Consider the following 13,825-nt stretch of genomic DNA (forward strand, 5'->3'; position numbering starts at 1 on the left):
ATGGGTTTCTTCTGGGTATTTGGTCTAATTTAGCATAATAAAACAGGCTGTAAATTTTAGGAGTAAGAGTAAAATTTCAGTTTTTCTAATGTATGTAAAGTCATGTTGAACACTGACAGGTAGATATCATTAATGCTGTTTTATGGTCAAGGAAAATGAAATTTGAGGCAGTATCACACAGTTGACAAGTATAGCAAATCTAGATTAACTGAATTACAATTCCATTTACAAGCAACATGTCAGATGTGTATCAGTAAAGATGAAGGTGGAAGAGTTGCCTTCCATGCTTATATTGACACCTTACTTTCCTCAACTTATAAATCTTTCACCCTTACAATGACTTTGCCAAACTCAAAGCCTTCTCAGAATCCTCAGGTACAATGAATCCTTTCTGCTTTAGTATTTCACTAACCATCTTATTAAACTTCTGCTAGTTTCATTGTGACTTTTATGTGGTAAGAAACTGTTCAACTGAGCTCAAAATCCACAGACATGGCAACAAGTAACTTTGCTATCTAATATGGTAAGGTATAAAATTAAGTAGGTTTTTTTTTTTCTTAATTTGAGATCTTTCTCCAGTTTTACTAATGTAGGTATTATTTTGTAACTTCATTATAGTCAGAGAACATACGTAGCATAATTTCCTTTTAAATTTATTGAGACTTGTTTTGTGACCTATTGCAGTACAGTCTTGTAAATGATCCTGTGTATTTAAATACAATGTGGGGGATGGGAAGGTGGCTTAGTGGTACAGTACTTGCCTAGCATGCATGAAAACCCTGGGTTTGATACCTCAGTACCACAAACCCTGAAAAAGCCAGAAGTGGCGTTGTGGCTGGAGTGATACAGTACTAGCCTTGAGCAAAAGAAGTTCAGTGCCCAGGCCCTGAGTTCAAAAGTCCCAGGACTGGCATGCATGTATGCATGCATGCATAAATAAATAAATACAACGTGTTCTGTTGCTGAGGGAAGACTTTTTTTCCATTTCGCGTGTGATTTTTGTGCTAGTTCTGGGGCTTAAACTCAGGGGTTAGACAATGTCTCTGAGCTTTTTTTTTTTTTTGGTAGTTAATTGGAGATAAGAGTGTCACAGACTTTCCTGCCTGCCTGGCTTTTAAACCATGATCCTCAGATCGCAGCCTCCTGAGTAGTTAAGATAATAGGCCTGAGCTACCAGTACTTGGTGATAGAGGACTTACAAATATCATATCAAGTAGATTGATGGCATTTTTCATACTTTATATTCTTAACTATTTTTGTTAATTTGTTCTAATTACTTAGGGAGAGGTGATAAAATCTCCAATTTTAATAGCAGATTTGTCTGTTTTCTGTTTGTCAGTTATTCTTTTATTTCAAACTCTTTCACTAGGTAATATAGATTTAAGATTATGTCTTCTTGCTGAGCTGGTACATGAGGAAAATTATATAATGTTCCTTTTTATCTGACATTACTCCTTGTTCTCAGGTGTGCTTTGTCTGATATCAATAGAGCTGCTCCACTTTAATGTTTATTGTTTGAATGGAATGTGTTTATATTTTAAAGCATGTAAGCTTTTATTTATTTATTTATTTTTACCAGTCCTGGGGCTTGACTCAGGGCTTGGACACTGTCCCTGAGCTTCTTTTGCTCAAGACTAGCACTCTACCATTTGAGCCACAGCACCACTTCTGGCTCTTTCTGTAACATGGTACTGAGGAATTGAACCCAGGCTTCATGGCATGCTAGGCAAGCACTCTACCACTAAGCCACATTCCCAGCCTAGATTATATATATATTTTTAATGAACCTTACAATTTCTCTTTTTTAATGCCAGTATTTGGACCATTTGTAAATATAATTATCTTGTAATTTGCTTGCTTAGTCATGTTTATTTGTTGTTCTCATTTCCCTATTTTCTCTTGGATTAGTTGGGTGGGTATTTTTAAAAATATAAGTTACTCACCAATATTGGCTTATTAGCTATACTTCATTTTTTTAAGTGACTGCTTTACAGCAGAGGCTGCAAGCAGTGGTCATGGATCAAATCTTACCCATTGTATGTTTCTGTAAATAAAGTTTTGTAGACACAGCCACCATTCAGTTCCTTGTCTATAGCTGTTTCCATGCCATAATAGCAGAATTGGGTAGTTGTAATAAGAACATATTACCTACAAGAGCCTACTTACCTTCCAAACTTTTACATAAAAAGTTAGACCGCTGCTCTATAGCTTAAATTTAAAAATTAAGATGTTGAAACAAACTGAATAATTGTACTCCCAATATAAAGTGCTTTAATCACTCAGTAAATTGTGCAAATACTCACGTTGTTTTCTTGATTCTTGTTGGTTTTCAAAAGTGTGATAATGCAATTATGAATAAAGAAAGCAAGAGTAAGCACTCCAGTCAGCTGTGGAAACTGAAATCTTAGCTCTAGGAGAAAAACAAAAATGTTAAAGCTGAAACATAGGAAACAAACTTAGCTGTTTCTATTTGTCCCTGGAATAAGAATATTAATATGTCTCTGCAAAGTTCCTCAAGGTCAGTATTTTACTAGGCAGAGTACTTGCAAGTAGGTCCCTTATATCAGATATTCCTGTTTGCTCTCATACACTCAGTAAATGGCAGAGCAGAATTCAAATTCAGTGTCTGTCTGACTCTAAAATCTTTCACTTTTCTAACATATATATTTACCAGAAAACTACTTCTACAAAAGGAATCATGGGATGAAAATTAGTCACTTAACATTCTGAAATTGCAAATCAAAAAAGCACTGGTTAAAAACAATAGAAATAAATGCTCATTTAAATGGGACTAATTAAACTAAGAGAGTGTTGAAAAATGGTATATATGTTTAAAAATTAGGTTATTGGGAAAGACTTTATGCTATTCACATGTTCATGAGTCATACAGCATCTGTAATGTGATTTTACTTTTATTTCTAAAAATATGCATATATATAGATAAAAATATACTGTAGGGGTATTTACAAAAATACAAATAGCAAGATTTATTTTATTTATTTATTTATTTTTGTCGGTCATGGGGCTTGAACTCTGGGCCTGAGCGTTGTCCCTCAGCTCTTCAGCTCAAGGTTAGTGCTCTACCACTTGAGCTACAGCACCACTTCCAGCAAGATTTTTTTTTTTTTGTCAGTCGTGGGGCTTGAACTCTGGGCCGAGGCGCTGTCCCTCAGCTCTTCAGCTCAAGGCGAGTGCTCTACCACTTGAGCTACAGCGCCACTTCCAGCAAGATTTATTTTAAAGTAACTACATGTTTTAAATTTTGTGCAACAATACACAATTGTTCAAAATAATAATAAAGTGAAAAAACTAGGATTGTAATCTGATTCTTTTCTAATTCAGAAAGATGATATCCGCTGGGTGCTGGTTGCTCACGCCTGGAATCCTAGCTACTCAGGAGGCTGAGATCTGAGGATCATGGTTCAAAGCCAGCCCAGGCAGGAAAGTCCATGAAACTCCTATCTCCAATAAACCACGAGAAAACGAAGTGGCTCGTGGCTCAAGTGATGGAGTGCTCGCCTCCAGCTTGAAGAGCTGAGGGACAGTGCCCAAGCCCAGAGTTCAAGACCCATGACCAACAACAACAACAAAAAAAAGAAAGATGATATCACTGTTACCAGCGTTCTAACTTATCAAACTAGAGTGGGAATCCTGCTTTTTTTTTTTTTCCAATTTAACTAATGAAAATGGTTCCTGAGAATATTTTTTAAACCTGTGATTCTTTCAAGCAATGTTACTGAGATAAATTCATATAGGGCTCACTAATACCAAGTACACTATTAAATTTTTTTTGTATAGTCAGAGTTGGGCAACCAAAACCATAGTACTTATTCTTTTTCTATTGTGGAATAATATTCCACTGTATGGAATATCACACTTTATACACTCATCAGTGACAGACACTGGCTATTCTGACTAATGCCACTACAATGTATACACTCTTGTGTGAAAAATATGCCTTTTTAAAGAACATACCATTTACATTGTGATTATTATATAATAAAGAAGACAGGTATATTTCTCTTCAAAGTGGTTTTAAATAGGCTCAAAACCTCTGATTATTTTCAGACTGTTTATTCTTTTTTTTAAAATCAGGTCCTGGGACTTGAACTCTGGGCCTGGGCACTGTCCTTTGCTCAAGGTGAGTGCTCTACCACTTGATCCACAGTGTCACTTAGTGTTTTTTTGAGTAGTTTATTAGAGGTATGAGTCCCATGGAGTTTCCTGCCTGAGCTAGCTTTGAACAAGGATCCTCAGATCTTAAGTCTCCTGAGTAGCTAGGATTACATGTGTGAGCCACTGGGGCCAGCTAGACTGCTTATTCTTTTGAAAATGCATATCAAGAGTGAATATAAGCAGGGCCTGAGGGTGTAAAACACTAGCCTTGTGTTTGATTCCATTATGGAGAGGAGAGGAAGGGAGGAGAGGGGAGGGGAGGGGGATGGAGGAAAGTGGAGAGGACAGAGAGAAAAGGTGGAAAGAAGATAAGGAGAAAATAATGCAATACATGTATCTGAAAAAAGGCTTGTATCCAGAATATATATCCTATAAATCAGTAAGAAATATATCAAGTAACTAAATAGAAAAAAATGAGTGAAGACTTGAAGAGTCAATAGTTAATGAAAAGTCATTATATTATGAAAAGTCATAGAAAATGCAAATGAAAACTATAAACTGATACCATCATATACCAGAAAAGCCAGATGAAAAAGACAGAAAATACAAGCATTGTTGAAGTTGTGGAGCAACTAGACTATAAAACAGTGCTGGGAGAAATGGAAACTGGTCCAACCATTTGCAAAGTTATTGGGCTAGTTCTACTAAAGCAGAACACCTGCATATCCTTTGACCTAGTAATTCTACTCCTAGATATACACTCAATAGGAAAGTCATATGTTCTCCAAAAGACTGTATTAAAATAATCATAAAGGGGACACAGGAATAACAGGAGGAAGAGTGATCAAATCAAGTAATTACATTCAATGTACACTATGTAAATAATGAGCTATATAATTTGTAGGTAGGGACGGGGGTGGGGAGACATAGGGGAAAGCAAACGAAGGGGTGACATCACCCAAGAAGCACCGTACTTATAACCTGACTTATGAAATTGTAACCCCTTTGTACAATTCCTTAAAAAATCAATAAAAATAAACCTAAAGAGTTAAAAGCTGCTGGGCACCGGTGGTTCATGCCTGTAATCCTAGCTACTCAGGAGGCTGAGATCTGAGGATCGAGGTTCAAAGCCAGCCCGGGCAGGAAAGTCCATGAGACTCCTATCTCCAATAAACCACTAGAAAGCCGGAAGTGGCACTGTGGCTCAAGCAGTAGAGCGCTAGCCTTGAGCTGAAGAGCTGAGGGACAGCGCTCAGGCCCAGAGTTCAAGCCCAACGACCAACCAAAGGAAAAAAAAAAAAGAGTTAAAAGCTGAATACTACTCAAATGTCAAGCAGTAAAAGATAAACTGTGGTAAATAGAAAATAAAACATAAAATGAATTACAAACATATGTACCAATGTGGATCAACCTCACACGATGTTAACTGAAAGAAGCCAGAATGCAAAGAATATTTATTGTCTGTTCCATTTATATGATGTAAAAAAAGGCTGAGATATGGAGAGTAGCCCAGGAAGAATTCCCTAGATTTTCCATTTCCAAAATAAACTGCAAAAAAGCAGGGTTAGAGGTATGGCTGAGGTATTAAAGAGCCAGCAGAATGAGTGTGAGTCCTGAGTTCAAAACTCAGTCTCACTTCCCCCACTACATGGAAAACAAAACTAACCTTCCTTTTTTGAGAACCTACCTGAAAATTACCTAAAGCAAAAGGGCTAAGTGGCTAAAGTGGGACAGCACCTGTCTCGAAAGAACAAGTCTTGAATTCAAACCTCTATTCCACAAACACAAAACAAAACACCCTCAAACCTAAAAATAAAAACGTTAGGGTCAGAAATGAGAATAGCAGTTATTAGTGACTGATAGGGGCTTGAGGAAAACAGACATTATAAGCTTTGTTCTGGATGCTGGCTGTATAATGTGTTCCATTTGTGAAATTAACCACGATGTACACTTGATAACATAGTTTTATATATACATATTCTGCTTTGATAAAATTTAATAAAATGACCTAATTCATTTATGCTCCTCCAGAAAGTTTTATTATTTTCATATTATGCTTGTCATATACTTTTCAACTATCCCCTTATTATAACTGTACTTTTAATTTTGACTTTATACAATCAATAGTGTTTATTTTTACTATTATTATCTATGTAAGCCTTAGAATGTATTAAAATGAAATTTCCTTTTATATAAAAATATTTTCAATGACTTGTTTTTCTGAGAAAATACTGTTTGCTTTTTTGGTTCCCTAATTTTTTAATTCTTCCCCAAACTTTCCAAAAGAATTGCAAAACTCCTCTACACTGGTACAACATATCAGAAATACTTTGTATTTTATTTTCTTGGGAAAAAAAAATCCCTCCTGGGGCGGCCTGTCTACCTACTGTAATCTGGTCTGGCTGTACACTAGGCCAGTTACACAATTGTTTCCTATGAATTCCCTTCACTGCTTCTCTCTTTATGTTGCTTTAGTAGGATTTAAGATGGAGTAAAATAAACACATTCAACCATTAGTTATTGAGTATTTGCTCTGTGCCAGGAAGTATTATGGGACTTGGGGATACAATAATAATACAGAAGTTTAAAAATAAGAGTATTCCTTTTCTTGGCATTAACATGACAGTAAAAGGAGAGCTAAGAAAAATACACTGAGACAGGTATTCCTTACCATCTGACTTTTCACTATATGAATTCAAGAACTAAAAAGATTTTGCAAACTTTGTTTTGAGAAGTCTTTTTAAAAAATCTCAACTTTCGCTTCTTTTCGAAAGTTAAGAACCAAGTAGATTACAACTTGGTATTTGCCAATATTTCAACGTATCAAAATCAGCAATTAATAGAGTTTGATAGTCAAGTATATCTGTATATAAGATCTGGTAGTAATAAGAGCTCTAAAGAAAAACAGGGCACAAGGAGGAAGAATGGGTATGGGCAGTTGGCCAAAGAAGTCTCTCTAATGTTAACCATCTTGATATTTGAGAAAACAGAAGGGCATTTCACACACAGTAAAAGCAAAGCTTCCAAGTTAGAATCTATGGTAGTAAAAAGCACAATTCTGAATACAAGAATATACACTAATGATTCAATCAGAACTATAAATGTAAATTTTCATCAGGACAGTAAAGGTTCACTTCTTGCAAAGTTCTCTGACTTTTAATAAGCCTCAACTGAGAAGGACTTATGATATTTTTTCATTCTTGGGAAATTTCTCAACTATTAATGTAATTAATTTCAGAATCCTAAATATTAAAACAAGATTTTAAAAAATTGATTATTTCCTTTTCATATCCTTTAAAAATGAAGCAAAGTGGGACTGGAAAGATGGCTCAGTGGTAGAATGCTTGCCTTGCATGCATGAGGCTATTCCTCAGCACCACATCAGCAGAAAAAGCCGGAAGTGGTGCTGTGGCTCAAGTGGTAGAGTACTAGCCTTGAGCTGAAGAGCTCTGGGACAGCCCCCAGGCTTGGAGTTCAGGCCCCACGACCAAAAAAAAAAAAAAAAAAAAGAAAGAAAGAAAGAAAAGAAGCAAAGTGAAAAAAGTGAGCCAATATCTTTTTAAACATTTTAAATATGTTTTCTGAATAGCTATTTGTCCTTTCCCTTCTATTTCTAATGTACTGTCATCAGCAGAAACTTTCATCACTAAGACTCTTTATTAGTCACAATAGACCCAATTTAAGAAAATAATGCCTTAGACTATTTTTATCAGTCAATGAAAGAACTAGCTTAAAATTGTCATTTTCAGTGTCTATTTTCAAACATAATTTTGGAAAGAAGAATGCCTTTCAACTTCTTTACTTCCTTTTTCCTGAATCTACAATAACTTTTAAGTCTTTGTAAACTTCTGATAGAATTGAAAATCAAAGCTAATACAGTCAGATGTTCTGAAGAAAACTAGCCTTAGTAATATAACCAACTCCCAATAAATACTTATTCCATATACCTAGATAACCCAGGAATGTAACAAAGAAATGGAGTGATAGGTAAACACAAGTACAATTTTTTGTGTGTGTGCATGTGCCAGTCTTAGAGCTTGAACTCAGGGCCTGGGCACTGTCTACAAGCTTTTCAGCTTAAGGCCTGGGCACTGTCTACAAGCTTTTCAGCTTAAGACTAGTGCTCCACCACTTGAGTCACAGCTCCACTTGTGTGTGTGTGTGTGTGTGTGTGTGTGTGTGTGTGTCTACCACTTGAGTCACAGCTCCACTTCTCTCTCTGTGTGTGTGTGTGTGTGTGTGTGTGTGTGTGTGTGTGGTTAACTGGAGATAAAAAGTCTCATGGGCTTTCCTGCTTGGGCTGGCTTCGAACCACAATCCTTGTATTTCAACCTCCTGAGTAGCTAATTACACGCATGAGCCAGCTACCAGTGTCTGATCACAATTACAAGTTTTGAAAGGTACTGAATAGTGAAGTGGAATTCTATATTACTAGTATAGTATATATTATTAGTATATACCAATTAGAATATACTGTTCAATGTTACTGAATAGTGAGATGGAATCCTATACTGCCTAAATAGATGAGGAATAGAAAAAAACAAACAAAACAGTGTTTCTAAACCAACAGGAGAACTATGAACTATTTTTTCAATTATTAGTTTTTAATATACTAGCTCAACAATCACTTTATTTTCTGATCTGTCCCCTCATTTGGTATACTCATGGTTTCATGGTGCTTTTGTCATGTGCCAAGTATTCTAGATTTGGGAGAAACTGAAGAAAAAAAAGGAGCAAAACATTTAATAATCACAATTTTAGGCTAAAAACAGTAATATTAAAAAATACATAGGAGAGCAATGGTTTCAATGAGTGTTACCTATATACATCACTCTGTTCTAAGTCTCTGAAATTCTAGTGGTTTTTTTTTTTTTTTTTTGGTGGGTCATGGGCCTGAACTTTGGGCTTGGGTGCTGTCCCTAAGCTCTTCAGCTCAATGCTAGTGCTCGACCACTACAGCCACAGTGCCATTTCCAGCTTTTTCTGCTTATGTGGTGCTGGGGAATCAAACCCAGGGCCTCATTATGCGAGGTAAGCACTCTACCACTGAGCCACCTTCCCAGCCCATCTAGTGATATGTTTTTTAGAAGACTGTAATGAATAAGTACTTGCTTTTTAAAATTGTGTAACTTAAATAAATATTAAATGCCAATTTGCAATGACAATGGCTACTCCTAACTGCAAGGAATCCAAAGAAATCCTATCTTAAGTCCTATTTTAAGCCTAACAGCACTAATGGAAATGTTCAGAAGAAAAGATGCTATTATTTGTAGTATAGTATATATTAATAAAAATTACATTATTGTAACTTATTAATTTTTTATTTATTAAAACAACTTACCTGGTACAAAAAATTCTGTTGGTGTAAGCCAATGAAATTCCAAATGAAATCCCAGGCGAATAGCCTTCAAGGTAACAAAAAAAATCAAATAGAGAACAGATACTGTTCCTGTAAGAAAAAAAACAAAACAAAAACAGAAACTGCTGTTTATATCTCTTTTTTTGGGGGGGGGGGGGGGAAGAGTGTCCGGTTGTGGGGCCTGAACTCAGGGCCTAGGTGCTGTCCCTCAGCTCTTCAGCTCAAGGCTAGCACTCTACCACTTGAGCCACAGCACCATTTCCAGCTTTTTTCTTTTTGCTTATGTGGTGCTGAGGAATCGAACCCAGGGCCTCATGCATGCAAGGCAAGCACTGTACCACTGAGCCACCTTCCCAGCCCTGCTGTTTATATCTCTATGTGTTTTACATACTATTTTAAAAGTCAAGCTTTGTTTCCATGTTTTCACCTGAGTTTGGATCACTTTTAGCTTTATTGATTATCCTTACTAAAACCTAGCTGGGATCTAAAAAAATAGAATAAATTTGTCAATTTCAAAGAAACAAACACAAACTTGGTAGTTAGCCAAAGAAGACCTGAATGAAAATAGTTCCTATACTGCTGAATGGAAGACTCTTTAATACTTATAAGCTGAATTTGGTGTAAAATACAAGCAAGGAGTCCATCACAAAATTATAAAAATTAAAAAAGATTTTTGAAGTAGTGAGGATCAAACCCATTATCTTGCTCATTCTCTCTCTCTCCCTCTTTTGCAAGCACTGTAGTACTGAGCTACACTCAGGAAGCCTAGAATATACTTAAAAGTTATAACTGCAAAAGAAAGGGATAGAGAAAATACCAAGAAAAAGGACAAAAGCAGAATACCCTAAAGGAAATGGAGAATAATCAACTTGATTCCAAGTCTGGTGACTGTTCTGTCCAACCGAGAAAAGCCTTCTATCAGTTTATGTACTTTAGAAAGACTTGTTCCACTGGAAAATCAGCAAGCAAGTCAGGAAACCACAAATGAGCTGTATAAGCTCTACTGTGGGTTTAAAGATTAGCTGATTCAGAAAGGATAAAAACAAGAGGTCAGGGCTTATATAACCACATTTTTCTTTGTGTTTATGGTAACTTATAGTGAATTCTACTTTGTGATAAAGAGACATTATTCATTTTTCTGAAAACTCATCCACATTTTGGGTTGGCATCTCCTGGTTCCTTACGGTAATAAATAATCTGATTATTATATACTACAGATGTCTTACAGGGAGATCAGATCAAGACAGACAAAATTCTATAAAGTATTTGGATCTACCAATTATTTAAATGATTCTTTGTATTTTCTTTTTTCCCTATTGCCAACTTAAATGGGATCAAAATGTCACTTTTGTGATTTCAGATTAACAGGGTTTACAGAAAGATGTCTGCTCCTTTAAAAAAATAAGAGCATTCTAAAATAGAACAAACACTGAGGAAGATAGAAAAACACAGAATAGAGCTGGGTGCTAGTATCTCATCCTGCAATCTGACCTATGGCAGGCTGAGATTGGGAAGACTAAAGTTCAGAAAAGTCTCCATCTCAATGGTAGAAGCTAGACTATGATGATACATGCCTGTCATCTCAGCTATGGAGAAAAATAGATCATGATCCAGACATATACCCAAGCCATGGAAGCAAGCTTCTATATCAAAAATAGCATGTGCAGAAAAGGAAAGGAAAGAGGTATGACTTAGTGGGAGAGTACCTGTCTAGGAAGTGGGTGCTCCTGAGTTTAAACCCAAGTACTAAAAAAAAGAACAGCAGAAAAAAAAAATCTGAAAGTCTGAGCTAAGACTGGGAGTACAGCTCAGTAGTAGAGCACTTACCCATCATGTACCAGGCTCTGGGTTAGAGTGTCAATATGAGGGGCTGAGAGGAGGGAAAAAGCATCTTCTCTAGAGAATAATCTCCCATGCTCAAAGTCAGGTGATAATTGTGTATTACTCAAATAGAAATTACAGGAAAAGACATTTCTTTACTTCCTTTATTAAGTCATAATATCCAGCTCTTAGAAATAGAGGAATCACATAATATCCATTTTGATCACTAATTTAGAATGGGAATCCAAGTAACTCATGACTCAAAATGCCAAAAAACAAAAAGTGACTTGAAATGATCATCTATATTTTTCTCTGTGCTAATCGATACAGAAAACAGAAATAAACAAAAAAGACTACATGGATGAGGACAGTAAATATAGATAAACAGCCCTGGAAGGCAACTTTTTCCCTAGTTAAATAGTTTCACAGGATTGACCATATATATGTTCTATGACACAGAGGTTCCACAACTTAGTCTTGTGTCTTACCTAGGATATTAAATTTTGAAAAAAACGATGGTGATTTAAAATTGAGCAGTGGCAGGAGGAGCCCTATAAGGTAAAAGGGTACTGTCTTGGATTTATTCCACCACTTTGCGAACTGTTCAACTTCCGTGTCATTGGTGAAGAAAATCAGGGAGCTGTTGTCAGGATGGCCACCACTCCCAGCATTTGGACAAATCACTGTAAGGAAAAAGCATTGTAATGAGAACATTACAAAATCCAAAAACTACGATCTCCTTTCTGGAAAAAAAAATAAAGAAGGTTATATTTAGGCACATTAGGACTCCACCTAAAACTAAACAATGAAAGCTGAGGCACTCTCAAAAAAACTTGGAAGTATATCCTTAACCTCTACTGGAAACTATAAAAATATCCTTTTAAACATTTTTTGGCTCCATTACCAGAGAAAATATTAAGCTATAAAGTATTTAGTCTTATTTATGTAATAACGTAAGAAATATCATATAGGGCAACTGCTGTACTAACAACTCGTACAAAGACCAAACTTTTAAAATAACAAACAAAACCAATGATGGAATAAAAACAGTAGAAATAGTTGTCATGGTATTACAAAAAACCCAATCATTCATTAAAAGTTGGGAACTGTGAATTTTCTCAGTAACAGTCTGAAACAGTTCTGGAACTCTATCAGTGATATGTGAGAGACACCTAAGAGTATTCAGATAACTGAGACACTGATCTATAGATAGTAATTTTTCCTATTAAGAGTATAAAACATTCTTACTTGGTTTCTAATTTCACAATAGAGCTGTTGCTAGAAGTTGGGGGGGAGGGGAGTTATTTGTTTGCTTGGTTTGACCCCTTAAGAGCTGGCATTCTACCAGTTGAGCTATACCTCTGAGTCTAGGATTTTGCTGGTTAACTGAAATTAAGCATCTGACTTTTTTTCTAGCTTTGATCCTCAGATCTTAGTCTCCTGAGTAGGTAGGAGTCAGCTTTTCATAAAGAACACACCCTTTCCTATACAAGAGATTGAATATAGGGCATTTAGCTTGTAGGCAAGCACTCTTCCATGTGAGCCATACCCCCAGCCCTTTTACTTTATTTTATATTTAAATTCTATTTCCAAGATAGGGTCTCAATAACTTTGCCCAGGCTGGCCTTGAACAGGAGGTCCTTGTGCCTTTACCTCCTGAGTAGTTGGGGAATGTAAGTGTGTACTATATACTCAGCTTATAAAAATCTCTTTTTAAAAATATAAGCAATAAAAGTTTACTTCACTTGGAAGAAAGCTTAATCTTAGTAAAAATAAATACATTATGCAAACATCAAACTTATCACTTTCCAAAGTGAAAAGAATATTTATTATTAATTGTACTTTGAATTTTATTCTCCCCCCATATTTTTCGTGACACAAAGCTTAACATTTCAGTTTTTTTCCTTATTCTCTCAACACTTTTTTCTTCTGGTAGAATTTTGTTTCAGACTATGAAAACAAACTCTTGGGCAAGTTAACATCTCTGTGCCTTGGATTCCTTATTTATAAAGTGAAACTAACAATATTACCTTTTAGGGCTCCTATAAAACATTTAGAACGTGTGTACATAAACCTTAGCTGTAAATTTCAATACTGTAAATTTCAACACTGTAAATTTCAACACTAATTGAGTTGGATTGTTTGGTTACAGTCTTATTTACCATACTGTTCAAATGAACCACGAGATATGGACACAAGACGTCTTTCTTTGTTGTTGTTTTTAATGTACTATGTGATTTTTTTGTTTCCTTTGTATGTTCATTCCCCTATGGTATATCCCCTGTTGTCACTGTACTTGATTTTGATACCCTGCATCTTGTATATACATTTGTCTCATTTAGGGAGGGTAAGGGGAATAACAAAACGCTGAAACAAGGACACAGGATGACCCACTATAACAATGATATCCATAAGACAGTATATGTACTTTACACCTTCAGGTGGGGTGGGGGAAGAAGAGGGAGGGGGGAGGGAGGTGGAGGAGAGAAGAGATAATGGGAAAACAACAAGGGAAGGGGTAACAATACT

The 13,825-nt window shown here is 35.9% G+C and overlaps 1 protein-coding gene across 11 annotated transcripts in view; it reads right to left on the reverse strand.

Annotated features, from left to right (window-relative positions):
• Positions 1 to 13,825, reverse strand: part of Slc38a9 (solute carrier family 38 member 9) — a 68,273-nt gene that overhangs the window by 22,549 nt on the left and 31,899 nt on the right. For all 11 annotated transcript variants that reach the window (XR_011376222.1, XM_070041183.1, XM_070041178.1 and 8 more), the window contains 3 exons: positions 11,785 to 11,979; positions 9,458 to 9,565; positions 2,304 to 2,410 (listed from right to left, as the gene is read on the reverse strand). Coding sequence is in view for 10 of the 11 variants with exons in the window: in XM_070041183.1 (XP_069897284.1) it covers positions 2,304 to 2,410; positions 9,458 to 9,565; positions 11,785 to 11,979 (410 nt within the window). In the remaining variant the exon portion in view is untranslated. The remainder of the gene's footprint in view (positions 1 to 2,303; positions 2,411 to 9,457; positions 9,566 to 11,784; positions 11,980 to 13,825) is intronic.

Source organism: Dipodomys merriami, unplaced genomic scaffold (genome assembly GCF_024711535.1).
Source record: "Dipodomys merriami isolate MVZ:Mamm:240054 unplaced genomic scaffold, mDipMer1.0.p SCAF_30, whole genome shotgun sequence".
NCBI classification, from domain to species: Eukaryota; Metazoa; Chordata; class Mammalia; order Rodentia; family Heteromyidae; genus Dipodomys; species Dipodomys merriami.